The 26879-nt window shown below is 40.2% G+C and overlaps 1 protein-coding gene across 1 annotated transcript; it reads right to left on the minus strand.

The window, feature by feature from the left end:
* Window positions 1-7325: 7325 nt before the first annotated feature.
* On the minus strand, window positions 7326-8279 carry LOC128094478 (olfactory receptor 13A1-like). Its single transcript, XM_052712886.1, has one exon. It carries the CDS (start codon window positions 8259-8261, stop codon window positions 7326-7328), a length of 936 nt encoding a protein of 311 aa, XP_052568846.1. The 5' UTR covers window positions 8262-8279.
* Window positions 8280-26879: the final 18600 nt, after the last annotated feature.

The following is a 26879-nucleotide window of genomic DNA, read 5'->3' on the forward strand; positions in this document are numbered from 1 at the left end:
AAAGTCTGAGGAAACACCATTGAGCTCATTTTCTCTTGGTCATCTACTGCTGGTCATTGGGCCTACCTGCAAGTGAGGTTTATATATATAGTCATACTCTCTTGGTGAGAATGGATCTTCCCTGAGTGTTCTAGGTCTCTCACTATTTGCACATTGTACAGTTGTGGGTTTCTGTATTTGTTCCCATGTACTGCAGGAGGTGGCTTCTCTGAGAATGACTGAGTGAGACACTGATCTCTGCCTATAGTAGAATGTTGTCAGGAGTCATTTATTTGGTACTTCCCTTTTGCAGAAATGTAGTATATAGTGTTTCCCTTGGTCTCTGACCTATTTCAGGTTCTTGGTCACAAGAACAGCGTCAGGCATGGGTTCCATTTCATGGAGTGGTACTTAAATTCACTTAGATAGTGGTTGGTTACCCCTAAAACTTTTGTGCCATTGTTACAACAGTTTATCATGCAAGCTGGTCACCAATTTATTAAGATTAAAGGGTTTGTAGTTGGGAGGAATTTATTCTTCTCTTTCGAATTTCATTATTTCTTGTTTATTAATACCTGAAAAGATTTCAGTGTGTAAACCTACCACTAATTTTATCCATTCACCCATTGACAGACATCTACGGTGTTCCACTTTCTGGGATTTATGAATAAAGTAGCACTGACATGGATTAGCAAGTGTCCCTGTGGTAGAATGTAGAGTCCTTTCGGTACATGCCCCAAATGGTAAGCTTGATCTTCCCAAGGAGCCACCACACTGATTTCTATAGTGGTTGTACAAGTTTGTACTACCACCAGCAACGGATGAATGTTCCCCTTACTCTACCTTCTCACCAGGCTGAGCTTTTATTTGTTTTATTGATCTTAGCAACTCTGACTGATGTAATATGAAATCTCAAAGTAATTTTAATTTACATTTTCCTGATGACCAAGGATGCTGAACTTTTCTTTAAGTGTTTCTCAATCATATGTGCTTCATTTTTTGAGAACCCTCTGTTTAGTTCTATACTCAATTTTTAAATTGGGTTGTTTCTTGATGTCCAGTTTTTGAGTTCTTTATATATTTAGGTATTAGTTTTCTATCAGTAGTGTAGTTATTAAAAAAAATCTTTTCCAATTCTGTAGCCAACTACTTTGTCTGAATGATGGTGTCCTTTGCCATACAGAAGCTTTTTGGTTTCATGAGGTCCCATTTGTTAATTGTTGTTCTTAGTGCCTGTGCCATTGGTGTCCTGTTCAGAAAATCTTTGTGCCAATGAGTTCAAGATTATTCCCCACTTTCTCGTCTTTCAGAATCAGTATATCTGGCATGATGTTGAGGTCCTTGACCCATTTGGAGTTGAATTTTGAACAGTGTGATAAGAATGGATCTACTAGCACCCTTCTACATGCAGCCTTCCCATTGAGCATTTGAAGATGCTGCCTTTTTTTTTCTAGAGTGTATTTATGACTTCTTTATAAACTATTAGGTGTTCATAGCTGTGAGGATTTATGTCTGGGTCTTCAACTTGATTCTATTGATCAATGTGTCTGTTTTTATATCAATAAACTGTTAATCACTACAGCTCTGTAGTACAACTTCAGATCAGGGTTCATGATATCTCCAGCAGTTCTTTTGTTTTTCAGGATTTTTAAAAACTATCCTTATTTTTTTTCCATATGAAACTTTTTTTAAAATTATAAATTTTGTATATTTTATTAGATTAATTCAGCCCACAAAACATGAATCACCACACTTAGTAACCTACAAAAGTGATATTCTGGTGCAGAATATAAAACTTTATTTGAAAAAAAAATGAGAGGTATGATGGTTTCCTCCTCCTTAGAAACATTTTACTGCATAGAAACTGAAAATTGTCCTTTCATTTTCTGTGAAGAATTGCATTGTAATTTTGAGGAAGATTGCATTGAGTCTGTATATTGATTTTGGTAGGGTATCCATTTTCACCATATTAATCATACTGATCCAAGTGCATGGAAGATATTTTCATCTTGTGATATCTTCTTCAATATCTTTCTTCAATGTCTTAAAGTTTTTATCATATAAGTCTTTTACTTGCTTGATAAGAGTTACTCCAAGATATTTTTTAAATGTTATTGTAAAAGATTGTTTCCCTGATTCCTTTCCCAGTCTATTCATCATTTTTATATAGGAAGGCTACTGATTTTTATGTGTACAATTTGTATCTTTCTACTTTCTGAAAGTGTTTATCAGCTATAAGGGTTTCTGGTGGAACTTTAAAGGTCTTTTATGTAAACAATTATTTCATCTGCAAATAAAGACACTTTGACTTCTTCCTTTCCTATTTGTATCTTCTTGATTTCATTCAGTTGTCTTATTGCTCTAGCTAAGTCTTCACATACTATAGAACAGGCATGGAGAGAGAGGACATCTTTGTCTTGTTCCTGATTTAGTGGAAATGCTTTGAGTTTCTCTTTGTTTAATGTCATGTTGGATGTGGGCTGCTGCAAATTACCTTTATAATGTCGAGCTATGTCCTTTTATCTCTAGTCTCTCCAAGGCTTTTATTATAGAAGGGTTTTGAATTTGTCAAAGGCCCTTTCTGCATCTAATTAGTAATTTTTATCTTTCAATCCATTTCTGTGTTAGATTACATTTATTGATTTACATATGTTATACCATGGCTGCATCTCAGGGATGAAACCTACTTTCTTAAGGTGGTGACCTTTTTGATGTGTTCTTGGATTAAGCTTGCAAGTTTTTTTCTTTAATTGAGAATCTTTACGTTTATATTTATAGGGGAAAGCACTATGTAATCTACTTTCTTTGTTGAATCTTCGTTGGTTTAGGTATCAGGTTAATTGTGGCTTCATAAAAAGAATTAAGCAATATTCCCTCTATTTCTATTTTGTGGAATAACTGAGGAATATGATGTTAATTTGTTTTTGAAAGTCTGGTAGAATTTTGTGCTCAATCCATCTGGCCATGGGCTTCTTTTGACTGAGAGACTTAGTTACTGTTTTTATTTCATTAGGGGTTATAGGTCTGTTTAAGTTGCTTATCTGATCTTCATTTAACTATGGTAGGTGGTTTATATCAAGTAATTTATCTATTTCTTTTAGGTTTTCAGGTTTTCTGGGGTACATATTTTTAAAGTGTGTTCTTAGGATTCTCTGAATTTCCCTGTTTGTACCCTTTTGGTCTCTAATTTTATTAATTTGAATCTTCTCTCTCCACCTTTTAGTTAATTTTGCTGAGGGTTTATCAATCATTGATTTGTTTCAATGAATCAAGTCTTTGTTTCATTGATTCTTTGTGCTTTTTTGTTGTTGTTTCTTGTTTATTGACTCCAATCCTGAGTTTGATTATTTATTGCCATCTACTCCTTTTGGGTGATATTTCTTCTTCTTGTTCTAGAACTTTCATTCTATGTGTGCCTTTAAGTTGGTAATAGGAATCTCTCCAGTTTTTTTGATGTATGTAATTAGTGCTGTGAACTTGCCTCTTGATACTTCCTTCATTGTGTCTCATAGGCTTGAGTATGTTGAGCTTTCATTTTCATTCAGTTCTAAAAAGCTTTTAATGTCTATCTTACTTTGTGTCTTGGCCCATTTTTCATTCAGTATGGAGTTGTCCAGCTTCCATGAGTCTGTAGTTTTCTGTTGTTGCCTTGTTTGGTGATATCCAAGTTTAATCAATGGTGGTCAGATAGAATGCAGGGTGTTTTCCATATTTTCATATCTATTGAGACTTTCTTTGTATCTGCATATGTGACCAATTTTGAAAAAAGTTCTACGAGCTGCTGAGAAGAAGGTATATTGATTTTTGTTTGGGTGAAATGTACTGTGCTGATGGCCATGTCAGAGGAGCTGTAGACAGCAATGGAGCTTATTTCAGGATAGCAAAGCTACTCTGGATACATCCTCTGGAGAGCAAAGCCCCAGGAGGATTGTTAATGCCCCCCTACTCCTGCTGGTCTTCCTTCTGTTTGCTGCTGCCGGGTTCCTGCTATATTTGGCACCGTATGATCACTATATGAAGGGATCTCACTGTATCTAGTATAGTGTGATTGTTTCTTGGGAAAATCCCACTCCTCACTGGGCAATTTACTTGAGGATCATAATGAAGATGATTTTTATAAGAGTAATGATGATTAGTTAGATCTATGATTTAATTGGAGTCTTTGAGTTAGCCTAAAAGATACAGGTGATTAGGACATTAGTAAAGATGATTAGGGACATGATTTAGGTTATTCTGATAATTGCGCCAATAAGAGATACAAAAAAGATATAAAGAGGCTAAAAGTTACCTTCCCTTTAGTTAGATATGAGCTTTGCAGAAGATGAAAAATAAGAACAAGGAAGTTTCATGCATTAGAGGCCCATGAATTCTGTCTGTGGAAAACAGGTTGATAATCAAAGAAAGCAATTATGTCTCTACACCCAAGGTTAGGCCTGAGTTCCTTGGTCATGTAACTTACAGAATTAATCACAAGCCCTGCTATGCACCTTGAAAAGTAAAGCTGTGAAAGGAAATTAGATGACCCTATTGTGTGTAAGGAAAAATAGATGGTTAGCTGATCAGTCCTGTAAAGTTTCTCCAGAGGGAATTAAGAATAGAAATCTGCTACACCAAAACTACCAACAGCTGACCGCCAGGACAAAAGAAATAGACTGAAATACACTTAGTTTGCTCAAAACCTTATTAATCAGTCATAAAAGAATCATTGCTTTAGGGTGAAGATGTTATGGTGGGAAAATTAATACAAAGAAAAATGTTTAGCTACCTGTGGGCTTCTAAAGAAAACATGTAACTTGTGATCTTTTTTAAAAAAATTTATAATTAATTTAATTTTACATATCAGCCACGGATTCCCCTGTCCTCCTTCCTCCACCCACCCACCCGCCCTCTCCCCTTTCCACCCCCCCATTCCCATCTCCTCCAGGGCAAGGACTCCCCTGGGGATTCAGCTCAGCCTGGTAGATTCAGTCAAGGCAGGTCCAGTCCCCTCCTCCCTCCACCCAGGCTGAGCAAAGTGTCCCAGCATAGGCCCCAGGCTCCAAAAAGCCAGCTCATGCACTAACGACAGGTCCAGGTCCCACTGCCTGGGGGCCTCCCAAACAGTTCAAGCTAATCGACTGTCTCACTTATCCAGAGGGCCTGATCCAGTTCCATGGGGGCTCCTCAGCTATTGGTTCATAGTTCATGTGTTTCCACTAGTTTGGCTATTTGTCCCTGTGCTTTTTCCAATCATGGTCTCAGCATCTCTGTGATCTTAATATGATTCTTATGTAAAACTTTTAAATTGCTTTTGGAAAAAATGTAACTTGTGGTTATGAGGTAATATTTTCTTGAACAGAAATATTCATACTAGGAGGTGTAAAGGGTTAAGAAAAAATAAGAGATGGAGAAAGAGGGAAAGTAATAGAAATAGACATTAGGAAAGACATAGAAGGAGACCAAGTGGGGAGAAGTAGTAGGAAAATAACAGGGTAAAAGAACAGAATAGAAAAAGAATAGAACATTCATCAGAGAGAAAAATAAAATGAAGAGTTAAGCTTTTGCCCTCAGTCTCCTGTGTGTGTGTACAGCTCCACCAACACCACAACTCCTTTCCGGTTTCCCTGAGCTGCTGAAAGCTGATCTTCCAGCAGCATTCCTGGAAATATCTGCTAGGTCTATTTGATTTATGACATCATTTAGCTCCAGCATTTCTGTGTAATTTTAGTCTGGATGTCCTGTCTATTGGAGAGTTGGACATTGGAATTATGCCGTATCACACAGTAACAGCTGTACATTTCTGGGTGGTGGTCAAGGAGTCAGGGTTACTGAGAAGTTATCTTCCAGGAACTTGAATCAGAGATAAATGGCTACCAAGATGGATGCCTAGTGAGAAACACAGTTTCTTTAGGCATCACACCATCATGATAAGAATTCCCAAATAATGTGTTTAAGAGATGTATGCATGCAGATGTGTTTGTGACCATTTTTGTATTTAGTATTTGGGTGATTGTCAGTTGCTCTGTAGCTTACACAGCAGTCACGAGACTAACAACCGAAGGCATGGCACCAAACATGACTTGAAGCCAACAGTGTGAAAGAAACCAACGGTTGAAACAGGCTGAGGCCAGTGATGTACCGATGTAACTCTCTATTGCCACCATAGCTGAATGAAAAATAACCTAGGAAATCACTGAGGGACACTTCTGTCCATGCAGTGGAGAGTGTTTCCAGAAAGCATTCACTGAAGCAAGGGATGCACTCTCCATGTGGGTAATACCATCCTAGGGACTGGGGACTAGAAAGTCTGGGTTAAAGTGAAAGGAGAAATCCAGCTGAACACGGCGTTCCTCTGATATGTGTTCTGGGCCACCATGATGGTTCCCACTTGCCCCCACTGCTGTGAGTCCCTGCCTTACAATAGGCCAAGACAAAGAGCCAAATGTCCATGGACTGAGTCCTCTGAAAATATGAGACAGAACAAACGTTTTGAAAAGGTATTTTGCCCACAAGGATGTAGAGCTATTTAATACAACATACCTGATTTGCATCACATGTTCTGCTGTGGTACAGCATTTAAGAAGAATAAGGAAGTAAGTTGATGAATAATGTGTTCAGTCTGAAAAGGATACAGCATCATCTCAGCAGCAGTTGCCTCAGATGCTGCCCTTTCTCCACTCAGTTGTCTTCCTGTCAGTGTCTTAGAGTGGCTGCAGATGTACTTCCTTTTCCTCTTCCTTTTTTTCTGCCTTCACATTTAAGTATCACCGTTGTCATAAGTAAGCTGGAATCACATCTGTGAGCTCCTTTTTGAACTTTAAACTTTATCTCTGTTCCTCTAATTGCCATCCTCTTCATGCCAACGCCACCAGCCTTGACTTGCACAGCTCAGTAGGAAGCTGTGAAATTGAGAACGGCGCCACTCGACTTGTGTCTTCCAAGACTCTGTGGCATGCTGACACCTCAAGTTTCCTGAAGAAGTTTGGATCCATTAACCGCAGTTCTGACACCAAGCCCCGAGATATTTGCAGGGTGGCGCTGGATGAAAGGGCTTTGTTTTGTGTCTATCATCATTCTTGCCCACTGAAAATCTTCCAGGAAGTGGAATGCGGCCATCCACATTTAGATAAACTTAATTACTTTAGGAACAATTTGTATTTATCAGGAAATAAAGCTTGAGTGTTTTGTTTACATTGCCTCTAAGAATTTTGTTGTTTTTGAGGTTACAGTAAGTGGAATTGTTCAATCTTTGCATCAGAGAATGTTTTTCTAACACAATAATAGGTACACCCCACTCCACAGGGATGCTCTCAGGAGGGCATGTGTAGGAAGAGCCCAGGCCAGGAGAACAGCCTGCACATCTCCACTTAATGTGAGGAAGAGGGCAAGAGTCTCCCCAGAGCGAGCTTGACATCCTTGTTCCTCAGTGTATAGATGAGGGGGTTCAGGGTTGGGCTGAGCACTGAGTACAGCACCGAAGTCACTTTGCTTCTTTCCGGGCTGTAGCTGGAAGCAGGACTGATGTAGGCACAGAACACAGATGAGTAGAACACACAGACCACGATGAGGTGGGAGGAGCAGGTAGAAAAGGCCTTCCTCTTGCCCTCAGTAGAGCGCATGCGCAGGATGCTGGCGATGATGTAGCCATAGGAGAGTAAGGTGAGGATGAAGTTGATGCCTCCATAAAAGGCATCTGCCACAAGAGTCATAATGCTATTCACATATGTGGGGCTGCAGGAGAGGAGGAGGAGTGGGGGGATCTCACAGAAGAAGTGGGTGATGACCTTGGGGCCACAGAATGACAGCCTTGTCATCAGACCAGTGTGGACAGATGCATTCAGAGCACAGATGGACCACACACCCATGGCTAGGGCCCCACACAGGTGTGGGCTCATCCTAGAGCTGTAGTGCAGGGGATGGCAGATGGCCATGTAGCGGTCATAGGCCATGACTGTGAGCAGCAGCAGCTCAGAGGATCCGGACCACACAAGGAAGAAGAGCTGGGTCATGCACTCCTTGAAGGAGATGGTGTTTTCCTCAGAGATTAGACCAACCAGTGCCTTGGGCAGCACGGAGGAGATGCAGAGAATATCCATGGTGGCCAGGTTGCACAGGAAAAAGTACATGGGACTGTGGAGCCCAGTGCTGGAGGTGACCAAAGCAATGATGACAATGTTGCCTAGTAGAGCCATTGTGTAGAGGGTCAGGAAGCAGCCAATCAGGAGCAGCCGTAGACCAGGGTGCTCTGAGAACCCTTCCAGCACAAACTCTGTCACCATTGTCTGGTTGGGACTCAACATCATGATGGAGAGTATCCGTTACACAACCGTGTCTGTTGGCTTCTGAGAACATATTACCATTTACCATGCCAAAGTCTGATTTTGAAATTTGATCATCTCAAGAGTCTCTGTTGTCTGAAAAGGAATGAGTGAATGTATTAACATCAGGGATGCCTCTTGTCCCTTATGTCCTTACCCTACCATTTTGTATTTCACTTGCTTTTGTTTTTACATCGAGAATCTTTTACCCTGGACATTTGGATCAAAGGGGACATCTACAACTTTCTCATCTTGATCATTTTGCTTTCTCTGATATTTGGAGTGGAACTACACTATCCATTGAAACCTGATAATTATCATTCCCCATGACTATGAATCTTGATGGGCAAATGTTAGATTAGACACAGGACTTTCACACAGTCTCAGCTCCCTGCAGTGGATGTGCCTCTTCATAGGAAAAGTACTTACTTCTCCTGTGCTCCTCATAGAAGATAAACTACTGAGAGAAGAGGTCGATGAGAACTCACTTTGGGGACCAAAGACTGCCGTCTTGCCTGCATTTGGCTACCTGGGGTCATGCCACATACTTTTATATCCCAGAAAATAATGCACATTAAAAATTTTTTTCTTTCTTTCTTTTTTTGTGTGTGATATTTTGTTATGCACAACAGAAAGTAGAATGACACTTCTGGAAAACTATAAACCAATAATCATTTTTCCATACACATGATGTTTAGCTATGTTTTGATGCCTGACATTCCTATTGGCCTACCAGATAATATTATCTTACTCTGATGTGATACTGCTATACAGAGGGAAAAATTAATCAATAAGTTTCCTTACTGTTCACACATGTACACTGTGAAGCAGAGAGTCTAGCTGCATATACTCAAGCCCCCTTTCTGTAATTTCATCCTTCTCTTTTGTGAATTTAGTTTTGATTGCTAGGGTGCCCGTTTGTGCATAAGTAGACATGGGAGGATCTAGTATCCAGGTGGGGAGATTGTGGTGAAGCAAATTCACAGCAGACCCTCATGTCTACATGTAAGCTAGATCTCAGCAGGGCTGACTTGAAAACCTTCAGAAACTGAGCCTCAACCAGGAGCAAAGCAGCTGAGGATCCTCACCGTGGTCACAAACTGGAGTGTCTGCAGATTCCATGGTCTGTCCAGAAAGATTGGTAGAGGAAGCATGTACACTTACAGCCCTGTTATCACAGTCCTCCTCCTCTTTGTTTGACCATTTTTCTTGATACTTATATTTAGACAGCTGTAATTGTTTCTTTAGGTGACTCCCAGTCATGTTAGCCCTGGTCTGTAGCAGATAAGGCAGGGCTAACACCAATAGGGCTGAGCTGGTGTTTTCAATTCCATGCAAGATGAAGGTCTTTTTTGAACCTCAACAGTGGACTCTGGACTACAGGGTATGAAAATCTTTCTGTGACATTTTCTCACCATGCTCTGTAGATGTCATGATCAAACAAGACAACATTCAAGTCTTTTCTAGTCATCAATATAGATCTTAGATTCATCTAAATTTGCTGGTTTTCAATTCTAAATTAGTGTGAGCACTGTGGGTCATGAGAGTAAGCCCAGTTTTGAACATAAGGCAAAAATAACAGACATGAATAAACTATCTGATCATGATTAGAAGCTAGAACATTCTGCTGTTTATACAATGAAGCATGAAATCAAATCTTTCTATCATAATCTGTTCTCTGACACAGAACTCTTTTTCAATCTCAAGACTCATCGAGAACATGAGTAATGCCCCTCTGTGCTTTTATTCAAACACTGGGATAAATGTCACTTTCATAGTGAGACTTCTGTTTTGAAGCTCCATTGTTAGTTGGAAGAGTCACACAGTGGAAACTAAACTTTCACTCACCTTTTCTTGTCATTGTGAATTCAGGTGATGATGTCTCCTACAAAAGTACACACTGCTGACCACAGACTCTCCTTTCTTGCAAGCACCAAGTCTTTAGTGTTTCTCTGAAGCTCTGTCTTCCTTTGTGTAGAGGTCATTGGTCTTCAGAAATACTTGTGATTTTCTGAGACCAGGGGCAGTTGCTTGTCCTGGTGCCTCCTGGGATAGAAACTGAAGGAGAAAGCTCTTAGGATCAATTAAAGGGGACTCATAGCCTCATGACCCAAACTCCCTGCAGACTGGTGTGGAGGACAGTGGTAAATGGAATCTCATAGTGTGGGTAGGAGCAGTTGGTCCTCTACACCTCCCTCCTCCAACACTCTACATGCATCTCCTAGAATGTCATCGGTATTCTCCTGGCCTGTGTGGAAGGTGTTACTTAGATATGAATTGACTCTTCCTATTCCTCTGAGAGTATTTCTTCTGACTTTTACACACATGCAATGGGTTTATTCTAAGTATCTTGTACTTTCTGTGCCTCCCCTTCCTCCTCCTCCTCCATTCAAGTCTTTCAATGTTATTGTTATAACTCTGCACCTCCATTCTGTTTGCTACATTTATAAGCATTTAGAATATTCATTCAGCCCTGAGACTATATATACAGGTGGTGTTATACAGACAGAACAGTTTATATTTAGGAATATACATGAATATACATATACTTATATGCAGTCGGTAACAACTCATAAATAAATAAGCAGTCATGATTTGGAGAGAGTCTGGGAGGAATATATAGGAAGATTTTGAAGGAGAAAGGAACAGCATAAAAGTTAAAATCAAATTATAACCTCAACAAATTTTAAAGTCAAAAAATTATTCAAAGTTTTATGTGTCATTAGATTCTTCATAAAGAAAAACATAAATAAAACCAATTTAATTAAAATGTTAAATGAAAAAGACTTTTTCACACAATAAATTCTGATTGTGATTCCCTCCCAACTCCTAGATTCTTCCTATCCACCCAACTCCATGCCCTTGCTTCTCTGTTTTTAGAAAACAAACAAACAAAAAGCAAACAAAACAACAAGCAACAAAAAGAGCAAACACAATAAACAAACAATACAACCAAAAGCCACACAACAGAAAATCAGAAATAATAATATACAAGAAAAAGACTAGAAAGAGAAAAAACAGCCAAAGAAATATGACAGATAAAGTCTACTGAAATACTACTCAGACTGTTTTCTTTTCCATCTACTACTGATTACGAGGTCTACCCATAAGTAGGGTTTATATACCCAGTGATGCTCTATTGGTGAGAATGAATTATCCTTGAGTATTCCAAATCTCTCACTATTTGCACACTGTAAGGTTGTGGATTTCTGTTTTTGTGCCCATATATTGCAGGAGGAAGCTTCTCTGATGATAGCTGAGTGAGATACTGATCTATGGGTATAGCAGAACGTCATTAGGAGTCATTTGGTTGCTACTTACCTTTATGAGAGCTGTAATGTTTGGTGTTCCCCCTGTTTCATGTCCTATATAGTCTCAAGTTTCTGGCCATTGGAACACTGTCAGGCATGAGTTCCATTTCATAGAGTAGAAATTACATCCAATTAAGTAGTGGTTGGTTACTCCCAAAACTTTTGTGCCACTGTTACAACAGTTTATCATGCAAGCTGTTCACCACTGTAGATTGAAGAGTTCATAGCTGGGTGGTATTCACTTTTCTGTTGCAGATTTCTTATTTTTTTTTAACACCTGAATCTACCCCTATCTTTATCCATTCACCTATTGGCATACATCTAGGGTGTTTTCAATTTCTAGAACTTATGAATAGAGCAGCAATTAACATGGATTATTAGCAACTGTCTTTGTAGAAGAATATAGAGTCGTTTGGGTTTGTGCCTCCAAAATGATAAGCTGGATCTTGAGTTAGATTGATTCTCATCTTTCCAAGGAATTGCCAAATTGGTTTCCATAAAGGGTCTAGAAATTTGCACTTCCACCAGGCATGGATGAGTGTTCCCCTTACCTCACATCCTTACCAGCATGAGCTGCCTTTGTTTTATTGATCTTTACCATTCTGAGTGGGGTAAAATGAAACCTCAAAGTAATTTGATTTTTATTTCTCTGATGACCAAGAATGCTGAACATTTCTTTAAATGTTTCTCAGTCATTTGTGTTTCATCTTTGGAGAACTCTTTGTTTAGTTCTGTACACCATTTTTAAAATTTATTCTATGTGTCTTTCACATCTTGTATCTTGATCCCATTCATTCCTTATCCTTTCCCTTCTGCCCTGTGCCCCTGCATCACCCCCACCAAACCAAACAAAACAAAATTCAAAGGAAAAAAGGAAGAAAATAAAATGAAAAAAAAATAGGTAAAAATAAAAAAATCTCATCATGGAAGCTGCAATGCGACCCAACAAGTCATGCTTATACCCCTTTGTCTATACATCTCTATTTGCAAGTGTTCATTGCAAAGAGTCATTGGTCTGGTTTGAGGCTCCTGGTCTCCACTCCACAATTGATGCTGGGCCCAGCCCCCATTAGAATTCTTCCTGACATCCTACCACTGCCCTGTATTTTGGAGATCCTGCAGCTTTGGGTCTACGGGTCAGGTCCCTTGATATGCTCCAACAGATTGGAGATGGGGTGGGCTAAGTTATAATCCTGGGTCTGGGCCTGGGCAGCTGTTGGGTTGGTCCATCAGATTGGGACAGCTCTCACATGGTCACAATTTTGGAGCTGGCTCACCCATACCTCTGCTAACAGTGTTGGCTCTATTGTGCTGCCCTGGCAAGGTGCAGGGTCTGCTCTCCCAAACATCAAAGCTGGTAGGGGTCGGGGATGGCTCTTTTATTCTTACGACCGTAGGGTCAGCTTCAGCTGTCATACCTGCCTCAGGTATTGATGGGCTGGGGGAAGGGCATCATTCCCCCTCCCATGCTGCCACAAGACACATGAGAAGTGGGGACATCTTTCTCATGCTCACAATTTTGGGGCTGGCTCACCCACATCTCTGCTAACAGGGTTGGCTCTATTGTGTGGCCCTGTCTAGGCGCAGGGTCTTTTTAGTGGGGTTTTTTTGATGTTCAGTTTTTTGAGTTCATTATATATTTTAGATATTAGCCCTCTATTAGGTATTAGCCCTCTATTAGAGGTGTAGTTGATAAAAATCTTTTCTGATCCTATAGCCTGCCACTTTGATGGTGTCCTTTGCCATACAGAAGCTTTTTGGTTTCATGAGGTACTATTAGTGCCTATGCTGGTGGTGTCCTGTCCAGAAAATCTTTCTCTGTGTTAATGAGTTCAAGACAATTTTCTCTTCTGTCAGATTCGGGGTATCTGGTCTGATCTTGACCCATTTGGAATTGAGTTTTGTGAAGAGGGTAAAGGATGGATCCATCGTTACTCTTCTACATGCAGCCCTCCAGTTTGATCAACGTAATTTGCTAAAGATGCTGTCTTTTTTTTCCCAGTGTGTATTTATGATGTCTTTGTAAAATATCAGGTGTCCATAGCTGTGTAGACTTACGTCTGTGCCTTCAATTCAATTCTATTGATCAACATATCTGTTTTATATAAAAAACAATGTTAGCTTTATTACTATTGCTCTTAGTACAACTTCAGATCAGGGATGGTCGTATCTCCAGCAGTTCTTTTATTCAGGATCATTTTAGCTATCCTTATATTTTTGTTCTCATATTAAGCTGAAATTTGTCCTTCTATTTTCTGTGAAGAATTGTGTTGTAATTTTGATGAGGACTGCATTGAATCTGCTGCTTGCTTTTGGTTGGATGTCCAGTTTCACTATATAATTTTCCTGATCCATAAGCATGGGATATATTTTGTCTTCTTATAACTTCTTCAGTGTCTTAAATTTTTCACCTAAGTCTTTCACTTGCTTGGTTACTGTTATCCAAGATCGTTTTTAATGCTACTGTGAAAGGCATTGTTTCCCTATTACTTTCCCAGTCTGTCATTTTTATATAGGAAGGCTACTGATGTTTGTGTTAACTTTGTGTCCTTCTACTTTGTTGAAAGTGTTTATCAGCTATAGATATTTGGTGGTGGAGTTTTAAGGGTCTTTTATGTAAACAATTATACAATCTGCAACTACGATACATTGACTCCTTCCTTTCCTATTTGTATCTTCTTGATCTCCTTCAGTTGTCTTATTGCCCTAGCTAAGACTTCAAGAACTACAGAATAGGTATGGAGAGTGTGGATATCTTTGTCTTGTTCTTGATTTAGTAGAAATGTTTTGAGTTTCTCTACATTTAGTGTGATGGTAGATGTGGGCTGCTGCAAATCACCTTTATAATGTTGAGGTATGTCCCTTTATCCCTTGACTTTCCAGGGCTTTTATTATAAAAGGGTTTTAAATTTTATATAAAATCAAAAGCTTTTTTTGAATTTAATTGGTAATTTTTGTCTTTCACTCTGTTTCTGTAGTAGATGGCATTTATTGATTTATATATGTTGTACCACAGCTGTATATATAAGATGAAGCCTACTTTATCAATGTGGATGATCCTTTTGATGTGTTCTTGGATTCAGTTTGCAATGTTTTTATTGAGAATTTTCCATCTATTTTCATAGGGGAAATCAGTGTGTAATTCTCTTTTGTTGTTGGGTTTTGCATGGTTTAGGTATTAAGGTAACTGTGGCCATGTAAAAAAGAATTTCGCAATGTTCCTTCCACTTCTATTTTGTGGAATAATTTGAGGAGTGTTGGTATTAATTCTTTTTTGAAAGTCTGGTAGAATTCTATGCTCAATCCATCTGGTCTTGTGCTTTTATTTTTTGAGAAACTTTTAATCACATTTAATATTTCACTTAGGGTTACAGGTCTGTTTAAGTCAATATGGATCTTGATTTAACTATGGTAGGTGGTATATCAAAGGACCTGCCTGGACTGAATCTACCAAGTTGAACTCAATACCCAGGGGAGTCTTTGCCCTGGAGGAGATGGGAATGAGGGGTGGGCTGGGGGGAAAGGGGGGTGGGCGAGAGCGGGGAGAACAAGGGAATCTGTGGCTGATATGTAAAATTAAATTAAATTATAAAATAAAATAAAAATTAAAATAAAAAAAGAAATTTATCCTGCAAATTTAGGAGGACTCTAAGAGGGCCATGCATGATTGCCCTAAGAAAGGGAAATAGATAAGATCTCCTGGGTAAACTGTGGTAGGGAGGAAGAGGAGAGGGGATGGGGGGTGAGAACATGAGGGAATGGGATAGTTGAGTTGGAAGGTAAGGAGAGGGAGAGTAATGAAAGAGCTATCTTGATAGAGGGGCCATTATGGCGTTAGGGAGAAACCTGGTTCTAGGGAAATTCCTAGGAATCCACAAGGATGACTCCAGCTAAGACTCCTAGCAATGATGGAGAGGGTGCCTGAATTGGCTTTCTCCAGTAATCAGATTGGTGACTACCCTAATTGTCAGCACAGAACCTTCATCCAGTAACTAATGGAAGCAGATGCCAAGATCCACAGCCAAGCACTGGGCCAAGCTTCAGGAGTCCAGTTGAAGAGAGGGAGGACAGATTATATGAACAAGGGGGGGGGGTCAAAATCATGATGGGGAAAACCACAGAGACAGCTGGCCTGAGCTAATGGGAGCTCACAGACTCTGGACTGACAGCTGGGGAGCCTGCATAGAACCAAACTAGGCCCTCTGAATGTGGGTGACAGTGGTGTGGCTTGGTCTGTTTCTGGGGCTGCTGACAGTGGGACCAGGATTTATCCCTGGTGCATGAACTGGCTTTTTGGAGCCCATTCCCTGTGGTGGGACACCTTGCTCAGTCTTGATGCAGGGGGGAGGGGCTTGGTCCTACCTCAAATTGATATACCTGCCTGTGTTGACTACCCAAGGGAGGCCTTATCCTCTCTGAGGAGTGGATGGGTGGTGGGATGGGAGGCAGTTGGGGGAGTGGGAGGTAGTGAGGGAGGGGGAACTGTGGTTGGTATGGAAAATAAAAAAATATTAAAAAAAGAAATTTATCTAATTCTTTTAGGTTTTCCAGTTTGTTGAGATATAGATTTTTAAAGTTTGTTCTTATGGTTCTCTGGATCTCCTTGTTTGTCCCCTTTTGGCCACTAATTTTATTAATTTGGATCTTCTCTCTATGTAATTTAGTTAATTTGGCTAAGAGTTTACCAATCATTGATTTTTCTCAGAGGAGCAAGTTTTTGTTTCATTGTTTTGGTTTTTTTTTGCACTTTTTTTGTTTCTCTTCATTGATTTCAGCATTGAGTTTGATTATTTCTTGTTATCTACTCCTTTTGGGTGTCATTTCTTCTTTGTGTTTTAGAGTGTGTGCCTTTAAGTTGGTAATAAGAATCTCTCCAGTTTTTTATATATGTAATTAGTGCTGTGAACTTGCCTCTTGATACTTCCTTCATGTGGCTTGGGTATGTTGAGATTTCATTTTCATTCAATTCTAAAAAGTTTTTAATATCTATCTTACTTTCTGTCTTGACCCAGTTTTTATTCAGTATTGATTAGTTCAGTATGGTGGTATTTTACTTGTACTGAAATGTGATTTTAATTGTATGTTAATAAATAAAGTTGCCCCGGGGGTCAGAGCTATTAGAGTCATAGCAAGAGCGTGGCGGTGGTGGCGGCGCATGCCTTTAATCCCAGCACTTGGTAGACAGAGCTAGGTAGATCTCTGTGTGTACAAAGATACAGCCAGCATTGGAGACACACGCCTTTAATCTCAATCCCAACCATAGAAGACCTGGAAGTCTTTACAGACATTTATGAACATGGATACCATTGTACTTAGTGCATAGATGTTTATGATGCAGTCTCATCTTGTTAGATTTTTCTTTCAATGAGTGCATAGTGTCCTTTAACATTTCTTCTGATTAATTTTGGTTTTAATCTACTTTGTCAGATATTAAAGTGGTTAGTGCTTTCTTGCTTGCTTCTTAGAATATCTTTTCTGTACTTTTAATCTTAGGTGATTTCTATCCTTGATGTTGAGGTATGTTTGTTGGATGCAGCAAAGGGATGGATTCTGTTTTCAAATATGATTTGTTACTTTGTCTTTTGGGGGGAGGAATTGAAACCATTGATTGATATTGAGAGTTATTAGTGAGCAGTGCTTTTGATATCACTTATTTTGTTAGTATGATGTTTTTTTTTGCCCATTTTTGATATACCAGTCTACATATCTCCCTGGGGAAGGCTATAGGCTAGAATCTAGAGATTTCCTTCCCATGGTCCTAATTCAGCTGTCACACATCTAACAAGGTCAAATATACAGACCCACTATGTGCATAAAGGAGCCAGGAAATGCATTCTAATTTGTTCAGAGTTATTGGTGTACATGTGAGAACTATAGGATTGGCTTTAAAGAGAAGTTGAGTCATTATAAGTCAAAGAGGTTATTCAAGTGCCTATTCCTTGGAAATCTCCTAGGATAAGTTTGATTTCTTCCAGTACAGAGCTTGAACTTTTTAGTGTGGTAGTAGTTGTGGTGACAGAGAGACAGGCCAAGGGTATGGGAAAAGCTAGCAGTTATTTCCCAGGTTGGGGAGGGTATGGTTTTATCCAGTTATGTAGTAACTTTAAGATCTAAGCTCAGGGACATCATCAGAAGATGAAACTATTCCATATCCTTTCTGGAATAGGGTTGGTGTTGAGTCACCATAGTCCCCTTGGTTGAGACTGAGAGTTGATTTTTCACTATTGATGGAGCATCCAAGAAAGGAGGACAGGGAGGAGAGATGTCCTATTCTGGGTTGAGGAAGGCAGCTGTAGCTAGAGAGTTTTCTCTCCAGTCCCATCAAGCCCCGGCAGTCCACTTGTAAAATAAACACACAGACGCTTATATTATTTGAACTGTTTGGCCTAATGGCTCAGGCTTCTTGTTAACTGTTCTTACATCTTAAATTAACCTATTTCTATTAATCTATACTTTGCCACGTGGCTCGTGGCTTACTGGTACCTTACATCTTCCTTGTCATGTTGGCGACTTGCTGTGTCTCCCCCCCTCAGCCTTCCACTTCACCCAATTCTCTTCTCTGCTTGTCCTGCCTATATTTCCTGGCTACTGGCCAATCAGTGTTTTATTTATTAACCAATCAGAGCAACATATTTGACATACAGAACATCCCACAGCAAGCAGCTTTCACCTGAGCCTGTAGGACTAGCTTGCTGGGTTGTTATCTTTTCTATAGAGAATTCCACAGCATACTTACATCCATCTTCTTTAATGGCAAACCAGAAACCCCAGGTCTGGCTTTTAATCCAGGACTGTGTGCTCAATTCATTCCAGGTTATGGCTCTTAGAGTAAAGGGGTTGAATTTCCTATAGGCACATTCAAGGGGAGGGCATTCCACTCAAGGAGCATATGTGAGTCTAGATGCCTAATATACCTTCTAAGATAAACTCAGTGTCTTAGTTAGGGTTTCTATTGCTGTAAAGAAACACCACAACTATGACAACTCATATAAAGAAAAATATTTAATTGGGGCTGGCATATAATTTCAGGTGTTTTGTCCACTATCATTATGGTGGGACATGGTGATGTGTAGGCAGACATGGTGCTGGAGAAGGACCTGAGAGGCCTATGTCTTGATCCACAGGCAATAGAAGGAAAAACTGTGTCACACTGACCAGACTTGAGCTTATAAGACCTCAAAGCCCACCTCCTCAGTGACACACTTCTTCCAACAAGACCACACCTACTCCAACAAGGCCACACCTACTAATAGTGCCACTATGGGTGAAGCATTCAAATACCTGAGTCCATGGGGTCCATAGCTATTCAAACCACCACACTCAGGCTCACAGTCTGGGGCAGAACAGTGATAACTGATGACAGTGAAATGACCCACAAGCTGGAACTGTACAGCAAAAATTTTGATTTAGTACATTTCCACCACATCCTGGAAATGACCATGCCTCCTTTACACCACATCTTAGAAGTGATTGGTCCCAATTTTGAGGGTCATCCAGGGTTGACTGATCCTCAAAGAAGTCATATAGATCAAATCTAAACATAGGCTAGGAGGTGATATTTCAGAGAACACCTATTTTTTTTTTTTTACACTAGTTGACCAGGGATATAAGGATCATGGTTCCTAGTACAACTCCGAATCTCAAACCTCAATGTTTTCAGCTGCTGAAGCATACCAGATACTTGTCAAGATTTCTAACACTGGTGTCAGTTTGAGCCTGAGGTACTGAGGGGCCACATTTTTAGGGGGAGCTGGTGATCTCGGAACACTTTCCATTTTCACCCTTTCCTTGGCTGGTCAGGTTTACATTTATATGGGAATAGTGGATCCAAGGTATGGTCCTTGCTACCTTGACAACCATGGGTGTTGTTAGGATTACAGGGTACTATCCCTTCCAGGAAGGTTCTAGAGTTTTGCTGGCTAGGTGGTGGACCCACACCAAGTCCCTGGGTTTTAGCTTATGTGCTGGTTCAGTCAAAGGTGGGGCAGGCAGTAAGGGTGATAGATGAATCTAGATGCCTCAGGTCATATGCTACAATTCCTGCAAGGGCTTGCAGAAGGAATAATTAGATGTTTCAATAGTCTGTGCTCTTCCCTTTGCAGGAATAAGTGGAGGTGGGCAACAAAACATTATTTCAAATGGTATTAGCTTGTTCCAACAGGAGGAGCACCTCATCCTAAAGAGGACCACAAGGAACAGCTCAGTCCATCCCTTATCAGTTTGTGCCCAGAATTTAATTAATGTTTCTTTAGTAGCCTTGTTAGCTCTTTCTCCCTGTCTTAAACTTTGGGCCCTAGAGACACACTGAGATTTCCAAAGTATTCCTAGAATTTTAAAAACACTTGCTGAAACACTTTGGCCATAATGGCTGGGCCACTGTCAGGTCCCAAGGGGGAAGGAAGCCTAAATCAGGGAATAATCTCTAGCAATAACATTTTAGTAACTACATAGGCTGATTCTGACCTCATGAGAAAAGCTACCCATTTTGAAAAAGTATCTAGAAAACTAGCAATTATTGGCAATTAAACCTTGTTGGAGTAACTTCAATGAGGTCCAATTCCCAGTGTTTGCTAGGACTGGGTCCTCTTTGTTGGCCATCCAGAGGCACTGCTTTTCTTCCTCTTGGATTTACTTGGGTACTGACATTAAGGTCTTCTTGAGCTTTGGAATGCCTTTTTTTTTCTTTGCCCTCCCAGCTAAGGGCCCATTTCCTCATAGTTCTGGTATGATGGCTTTGCTATTTCTGCAAAGGTGGGTATCCACAGTCTGCAGTATTCAACTGTACCCAACAATTCTCTCGCCTGCTTTTTATCCTTTGGTTCAGGGATGTTCAAAGAAGGGTCCTGCTGTCACACTCCACCAAGGAATACCGCAGAAAAGTTGCCTGATTGGAACACAATAGGGCCTTTTTGGCCAACACATGGTAGCAAAAATGCTTGCTGGCACTCTTGCAGGGTGTGTGCAGAAATGAGATCATTCACATACTGCAAGAGGGTGACATTTGAGTGTCCTTTGCAGTATTCAAGCAGGTCTGCACTAAGATCCTCATTAAAAAGAGTGGGTGAGTTCTTTCTGCCCTGTGGTAGTCAAGTCCAAGTTAACAAATACCTGACTTGGGGTCTGTCTATTCAAAGGCAAATAGAGGATGGCTCACAGGTGCCAGAGGCAGAGATGAAAAGGCATCCTTCAGGTCTTAAATAGTATATACAGTTTTTACTGGATCCCACAGGCTGAGCAAAGTGTAAGGGTTTGTTACAGTTGGGCACATTATTTCTAACTTTCTTATTTACTCCCCTTAAGTCTTGAACAGGAAAATAGTCTTTGGCGCCTGGCTTAATGAGAAAGTAATGGAGTGTTTCAATGTCAGTTGCAGGAGACCAAAATTCCTGCTTCTCTAGAGTGGCTCATATTCTTTCTAACACTTGCCTTAGCTTTTCTCAAGATTGAAAACTGCAATTGTTCCCTAGTCATCACCCTAGCCTCTAGGCCTTAGGCCCAGAGGTTGTGCCCCCATATCCCCCCCATTGCAGGCCCAATTGAAGGCCAGCAGGCAAGACTCCTGAAGGCAGGTCTGACCACCACCCATCAGACCTGTAACCTACAAGCCACACTCCATTCCTCAAACCCACCCATCACTCAAGACTGCAGCTACTCCCTAAAACACAGACTATGCCAGCTCCTATTGGACCAAGAACTCCTATTGGACCAAGAGCTCCCTGAGACACAAACATTGCCAGTGCCTATTGTACCAAGAGTGGCTCCCTGAGACACAGACACAGTTTGCTCCTCTTGGAGGAAGAGATGGGTAGATGCCAGGGCAAGAATACATTCAACAACATAAAGAGCAATATGGCACCACCAGAACCTGGTGGTGCTACTACAGCCTGACCTGAACATCCCATTGTAGAAGAAGCATAAGAAAATGACTTTAGGAAGATGATATAAACCTTTAAAGAGGAAATGAAAAACTCCCTTAAAGAAATCAAGGAAAAGACAAACAAAAAATTTGAAGAAATCAATAAATCTCTTAAAGAAAGTCAAGAAAATCAAGAAAAAGCAATCAAACAGGTGAAGGAGACAGTTCAAGACTTGAAAATTGAAATAGAGGCAATAAAGAAGACACAAACCAAGGGAATGCTGGAAATGGAAAATCTGAGTAAAAGAACAGAAACTACAGATACAAGCATAACCAACAGAATGCAAGAGATAGAAGAGAGTATCTCTAGCATTGAAGAAATGATAGAGGAGATAGATTTGTTGGTCAAAGAAAACATTAAACCCAACAAAGTCATAGCATGAAATGTCTAGGAAATCTGGGACACCATGAAAAGACCAAATCTAAGAATAATAGGGATAGAAGAAGGAGAATACCAGCTCAAAGGCACAGAAAATATATTCAACACAATCATAGAAGAAAACTTTCCCAACTTAAAGAAAGAAATGCCTATGAAGATACAAGAAACCTACAGAACACCAAATAGACTGGACCCACAAAAAAGTCCTCTTGCCACATAATGATCAAACCACTAAACATACAGATTAAAGAAAGAATATTAAGAACTGCAAAGGGAAAAGGCCTAGTAACATATAAAGGGAGACCCATCATAATAACACCCAACTTCTCAGTGGAGACTCTGAAAGCCAGAAGGCCTTGGACAAACGTTTTGCAGACACTAAGAAACCTCAGAAGCCAGCCCAGACTGTTATACCCAGCAAAACTTTCAATCACCATAGATGGAGTAAACAAAATATTCCATGATAAAACCAGATTTAAACAATACCTACCACAAATCCTGCCCTACAGGAAGCAATAGGAGGAAAAAAATCCATCCTAAGAAAGTTAGATGCACCCATGAAAACACAGGCAATAGATAATCCCACACCAACAAATACCAAAGAAGGGAAACACACACACACACACACACACACACAACCACCAAAAACAACAGGAATTGACAATCACTGGTCATTAATATGTCTTAATATTAATGGACTCAATTTACTATAAAAAGACACAGGCTAACGCAATAGATAGGATAACAAGCAAGCTGGTATAGCTATTCTAATATCTACCAAAATAGATTTCAAACTAAAATTAATCAAAAGAGATCAAGAAGGACATTACATATTCTTCACAGGAAAAACCCATCAAGATGAAGTCTCAATTCTGAACATTTGTGGCTCAAATACAAGGGCACCCACATATGTAAAAGAAACATTACTAAAACTTAAATTGCACATCAAGCCCCATACACTAATAGTGGGAGGCTTCAATGCCGGGAGCCATCCTTGGTGGTGGATGGGTCCTGTAGAGGGTGTAAGGAGTCAGCGGGGAAAGAAGTGAGTCAGGCCATGGTGGTCAGGAGAATCTTGCAGCCTGACTGACTAGCAGCCAGAGTGTTTCTTTATTTATACAGAATTTAGTTAGCAGGGATACATTCATGATGTTCCAAAACATAGATCATATCATTTTTGGTTTTGGACATTTGTTTCACTTTCTTTTGCTCATCTTTTAGTCATCATTAATAAACTATGACAGAACAGAGTTATCATTTCCAATAATTTTCCCTCAAGTTTTGATATCATTAATAAACAGAGTTATCATTCTTACTCATTAACCCCATAACCCAGTTTTTGAGAATCTAGAGGCATACGACAGCCTGTGCTCAGGCTGATTGCGTTGGTTGCTTCAAGGACACTAGACCAAAACAAAAAATCTTCAACCACCCTGGGCATTTTGCCATGTCTAAAGCAATGAATTATTAACTATTAGTGGTCAGAGTGCCCAGGAAAAATCCTCAGGCTAAAGCTGCTGTAGTTATTATTCAAATTCTGGCATAATACAATCAATGTTCACATTTATATTCTTACAGAATTTGTCTATATGTCTATATGGCATTCTGTTGTTCCTTGGTCATATGACATTATAGTGGCTCTACATGAGCTAACTTCTAAGAGAGGGAGGTCCTAACATCTCATATTTTCACAATCTTTCCACACCATACTTTGCTCATCAATATGTCTCTATGTAGGGCAGAGTTGTATGCCACATAATTGTCTGAGTGTACAGTGGGAAGAGTTTTGTAATCTGAACTGTGGCCAACTCCTTTAGCCCACCAGATCTTGTTGACCTTTTTGAATTTACTTTGTTTTGAATATCTTGTTCCTGTGTAAGTAGAGGGACAGATGTTTCAAGAATGTCTCATAGCCTCATGAAGAGACCTGTGGCTTCGTTATGTGTCACAACCTCCAAGGCATAAGGAAGACCTTCAAGTAGATAAGGATATCTCCCTCAAAGTGTGGGGGGGAATAGTATGTTCAGGACTTTCTGGGTAAGCTTAGAAGCAGCACTCCTGGGAGAAGGCATAAATGATTCTTAAGTCATTTTTCATCAACCCAATATCCTCAAATTGTACAAATATTAAAAGTGCCCCAAGTATGTAACAGGTGGAGATGAAAACCAAAGGTGGCATGGCAGCCATCATGTGGCTCAGCTTTGCTGGATCTTTGTCAAGCAGCTGTGCTGGTGTTATGACTTTTGCCATTCCATTCAGATATGACTGTGCCACTTCAACTCCCCACTCTCACCAATGGACAGTCTGCTATACAGAAACTTAACAGAGAAATAATGAAAACAGCTTAGTATTGGCATAAAAACTGACATGTGGACCAATGGAATCAAATTGAAGACCCTGACATTAGTCCACACACCTATGAACACCTGATTTTTGACAAAGAAGCCAAAACTGTACAATGGAAAAAAGAAAACATCTTCAACAAATGGTGATGGCATAACTGGATGTCAACATGTAGAAGATTGCAAATAGATTCTTGCCTATCACCATGCACAAAACTCAATTCCACGTGGATCAAAGACCTCAATATAAATCCAGTTACACTGAACCTGATAGAAGAGAAAGTAGGAAGTAGCCTAGAATGCATTGGCATAGGACACCTGTGCCAATATAAATATAACACCAGTAGCACAGGTTCTGTGAGCAACAACTAATAAATGAGACCTCCTGAAACTAAGAAGCTTCTGTAAGGCAAAGGACATGGTAAATAAGATAAAACAACAGCCTACAGAATGGGAAAAGATCTTCCCCAACCCCATATCTGACAGAGGGCTGTTCTCCAAAGTACAGAAAAACTCAAGAAAGTAGACAGCAAAATACCAAACAATCCAATTAAAAAAAATGAGCTATAGATCTAAACAGAGAATTCTCAAGAGAAGAATCTGAAATGTCCAAAAGACATTTATGGAATTGTTCAACTGTTTAGTCATCAGGGAAATGCAAATCAAAATGATTCTGAGATACTATGTTACAACTGTCAGAATTACTAGGATCAAAAACACTGATGAAGGCTTATGTTGGAGTGGATGTGGAGCAAGGGGAACACTCCTCCACTGTTGATGGGAGTGAAAACTTGTACAGCCACTTTGGAAATCAGTATGGCAGTTTCTCAGAAAATTGGGAATCAATCTACCTCAAGACCCAATGGTAGCATTCTTGGACATACACTCTAGGGATGCTCAATCATACCACAAGGACACTTGCTCAATTATGTTCATTGCAGCATTATTTGTAATAGCCAGAACCTGGAAGCAACCTAGACGCCCCTCAACTGAAGAATGGATAAAGAAAATGTGGTACATATACACAATGGAGTATTAATCAGCTGTAAAAAACAATGATATCATGAAATTTGCAGGCAAATAGATGGAACTAGAAAATATTATCCTGAGTGAGGTAACCCAGATTCAGAAAGACAAACATGGTATGTACTCACTCATATGTGGATACTAGATATAAAGCAAAGGATAATCAGACTATAGCCCACAGCTCCAGAGAAGCTAGGAAACAAGGAGGACCCTAAGAGGGATGCATGGATAGCCTTGGGAAGGGAAACAGATGAGATCTCCATGAGTAAACTTGGGATAAGGAAGGCGGGCAATAGAGGGGATGGGATGGTCAAGTGGGAGGAGGGACAGAGTGGAAGAGCAATGAAAGAGATATCTTGATAGAGGGAGACATTATGGGGTAACTGATGCTGGGAAATTCCCAGGAATCTACAAGGATGACTCCAGCTTAGACTTCTAGCAATAGTGGAGAGGGTCCTTGAATTGGCCTACCCCGGTAATCTGATTGGTGAATACCCTAACCCTCATCCAGGAACTGATGGAAGCAGATACAGAGATCCACAACCAAGTACCAGGCCAAGCTCCAGGAGTCCAATCAAAGAAAGAGAAGAGGGATGATATGAGCAAGAAGTATCAGGATCATTGTAAGATGAATTGCTAAATGGTCTTATTAATAAAAAACCCAGAGTCAGATATTGAGGTGAAAACAGAGAAATCAGAGAAATAGAACAAGGCACAGTCAACCTCACTTTACCAACTCCTCAGTCTCCAGAGAGAGCTAATTCTTGTATACTCATGCTTATATACCTTTCTGTGTTCTGCCATCTTACTTCCTTTCTCTGCTCAGCTTCATCACTTCCTGTCTGTCTGTCCAGACCTCCAGACCTCTATGATTAACTAGCATTGGGATTAAAGACATGTGCCACCACACCTGACTCTGTTCTCAGTGTGGCCTTGAACTCACAGAGATCCTGATGGATCTCTGCCTCCCGAATGCTAGGATTAAAGGCATGTGCTACCACTGCCTGAGCTGTATGTTTAATATAGTGGCTGGCTTTTTCCTCTGATCCCCAGATAAGCTTTATTGGGATGCACAAATAAAATATCACCACAGATCAGGATGGGGAAATCTACAGAGACACCTGAACCAAGCTTGTAGGAACTCTCAAACTTTAGACCAACAACCATGGAATCTGCATGAGACTGCCCTAGGCCCTTTGCATACAGGAGACAATTGTCTAGCATGGTGTATTTGAGGCGCCCCTGGTAGTGGGATCAGGATCTATCCCTGGTGCATGAGCTGGCTTTCTGAAGCCCATTACCTTTGGTGGTATTCCTTGCTTAGCCTTGATGCAGAGGTAAATAGCTTAGTTCTGCCTTAACTGAATGTACCGGGCTTTACTGACTCCTCATGGGAGGCCTTACCCTTTTGGAGGAGGATATGGTGGTTAGTTCAGGGGAGTGGCTGGGGGGGGGAGCAGGAGGAAGGATGAGAAGGGGATCTGTGGTTGGTATGTAAAATGAATAAAATTTTTTAAATAAAAAAAGATTGGGTACTGCTTTATTCTTATAGGTAAGACTGAGCTTGAGAGTTGAACAACAATTGGTGGCTTATAGGGGAACTGGTCTGGGGTAACTGGTCTCTGCCAA

This window comes from Peromyscus californicus, unplaced genomic scaffold, assembly GCF_007827085.1.
Source record: "Peromyscus californicus insignis strain IS unplaced genomic scaffold, ASM782708v3 Scaffold_4__1_contigs__length_199733344, whole genome shotgun sequence".
NCBI lineage: Eukaryota > Metazoa > Chordata > Mammalia > Rodentia > Cricetidae > Peromyscus > Peromyscus californicus.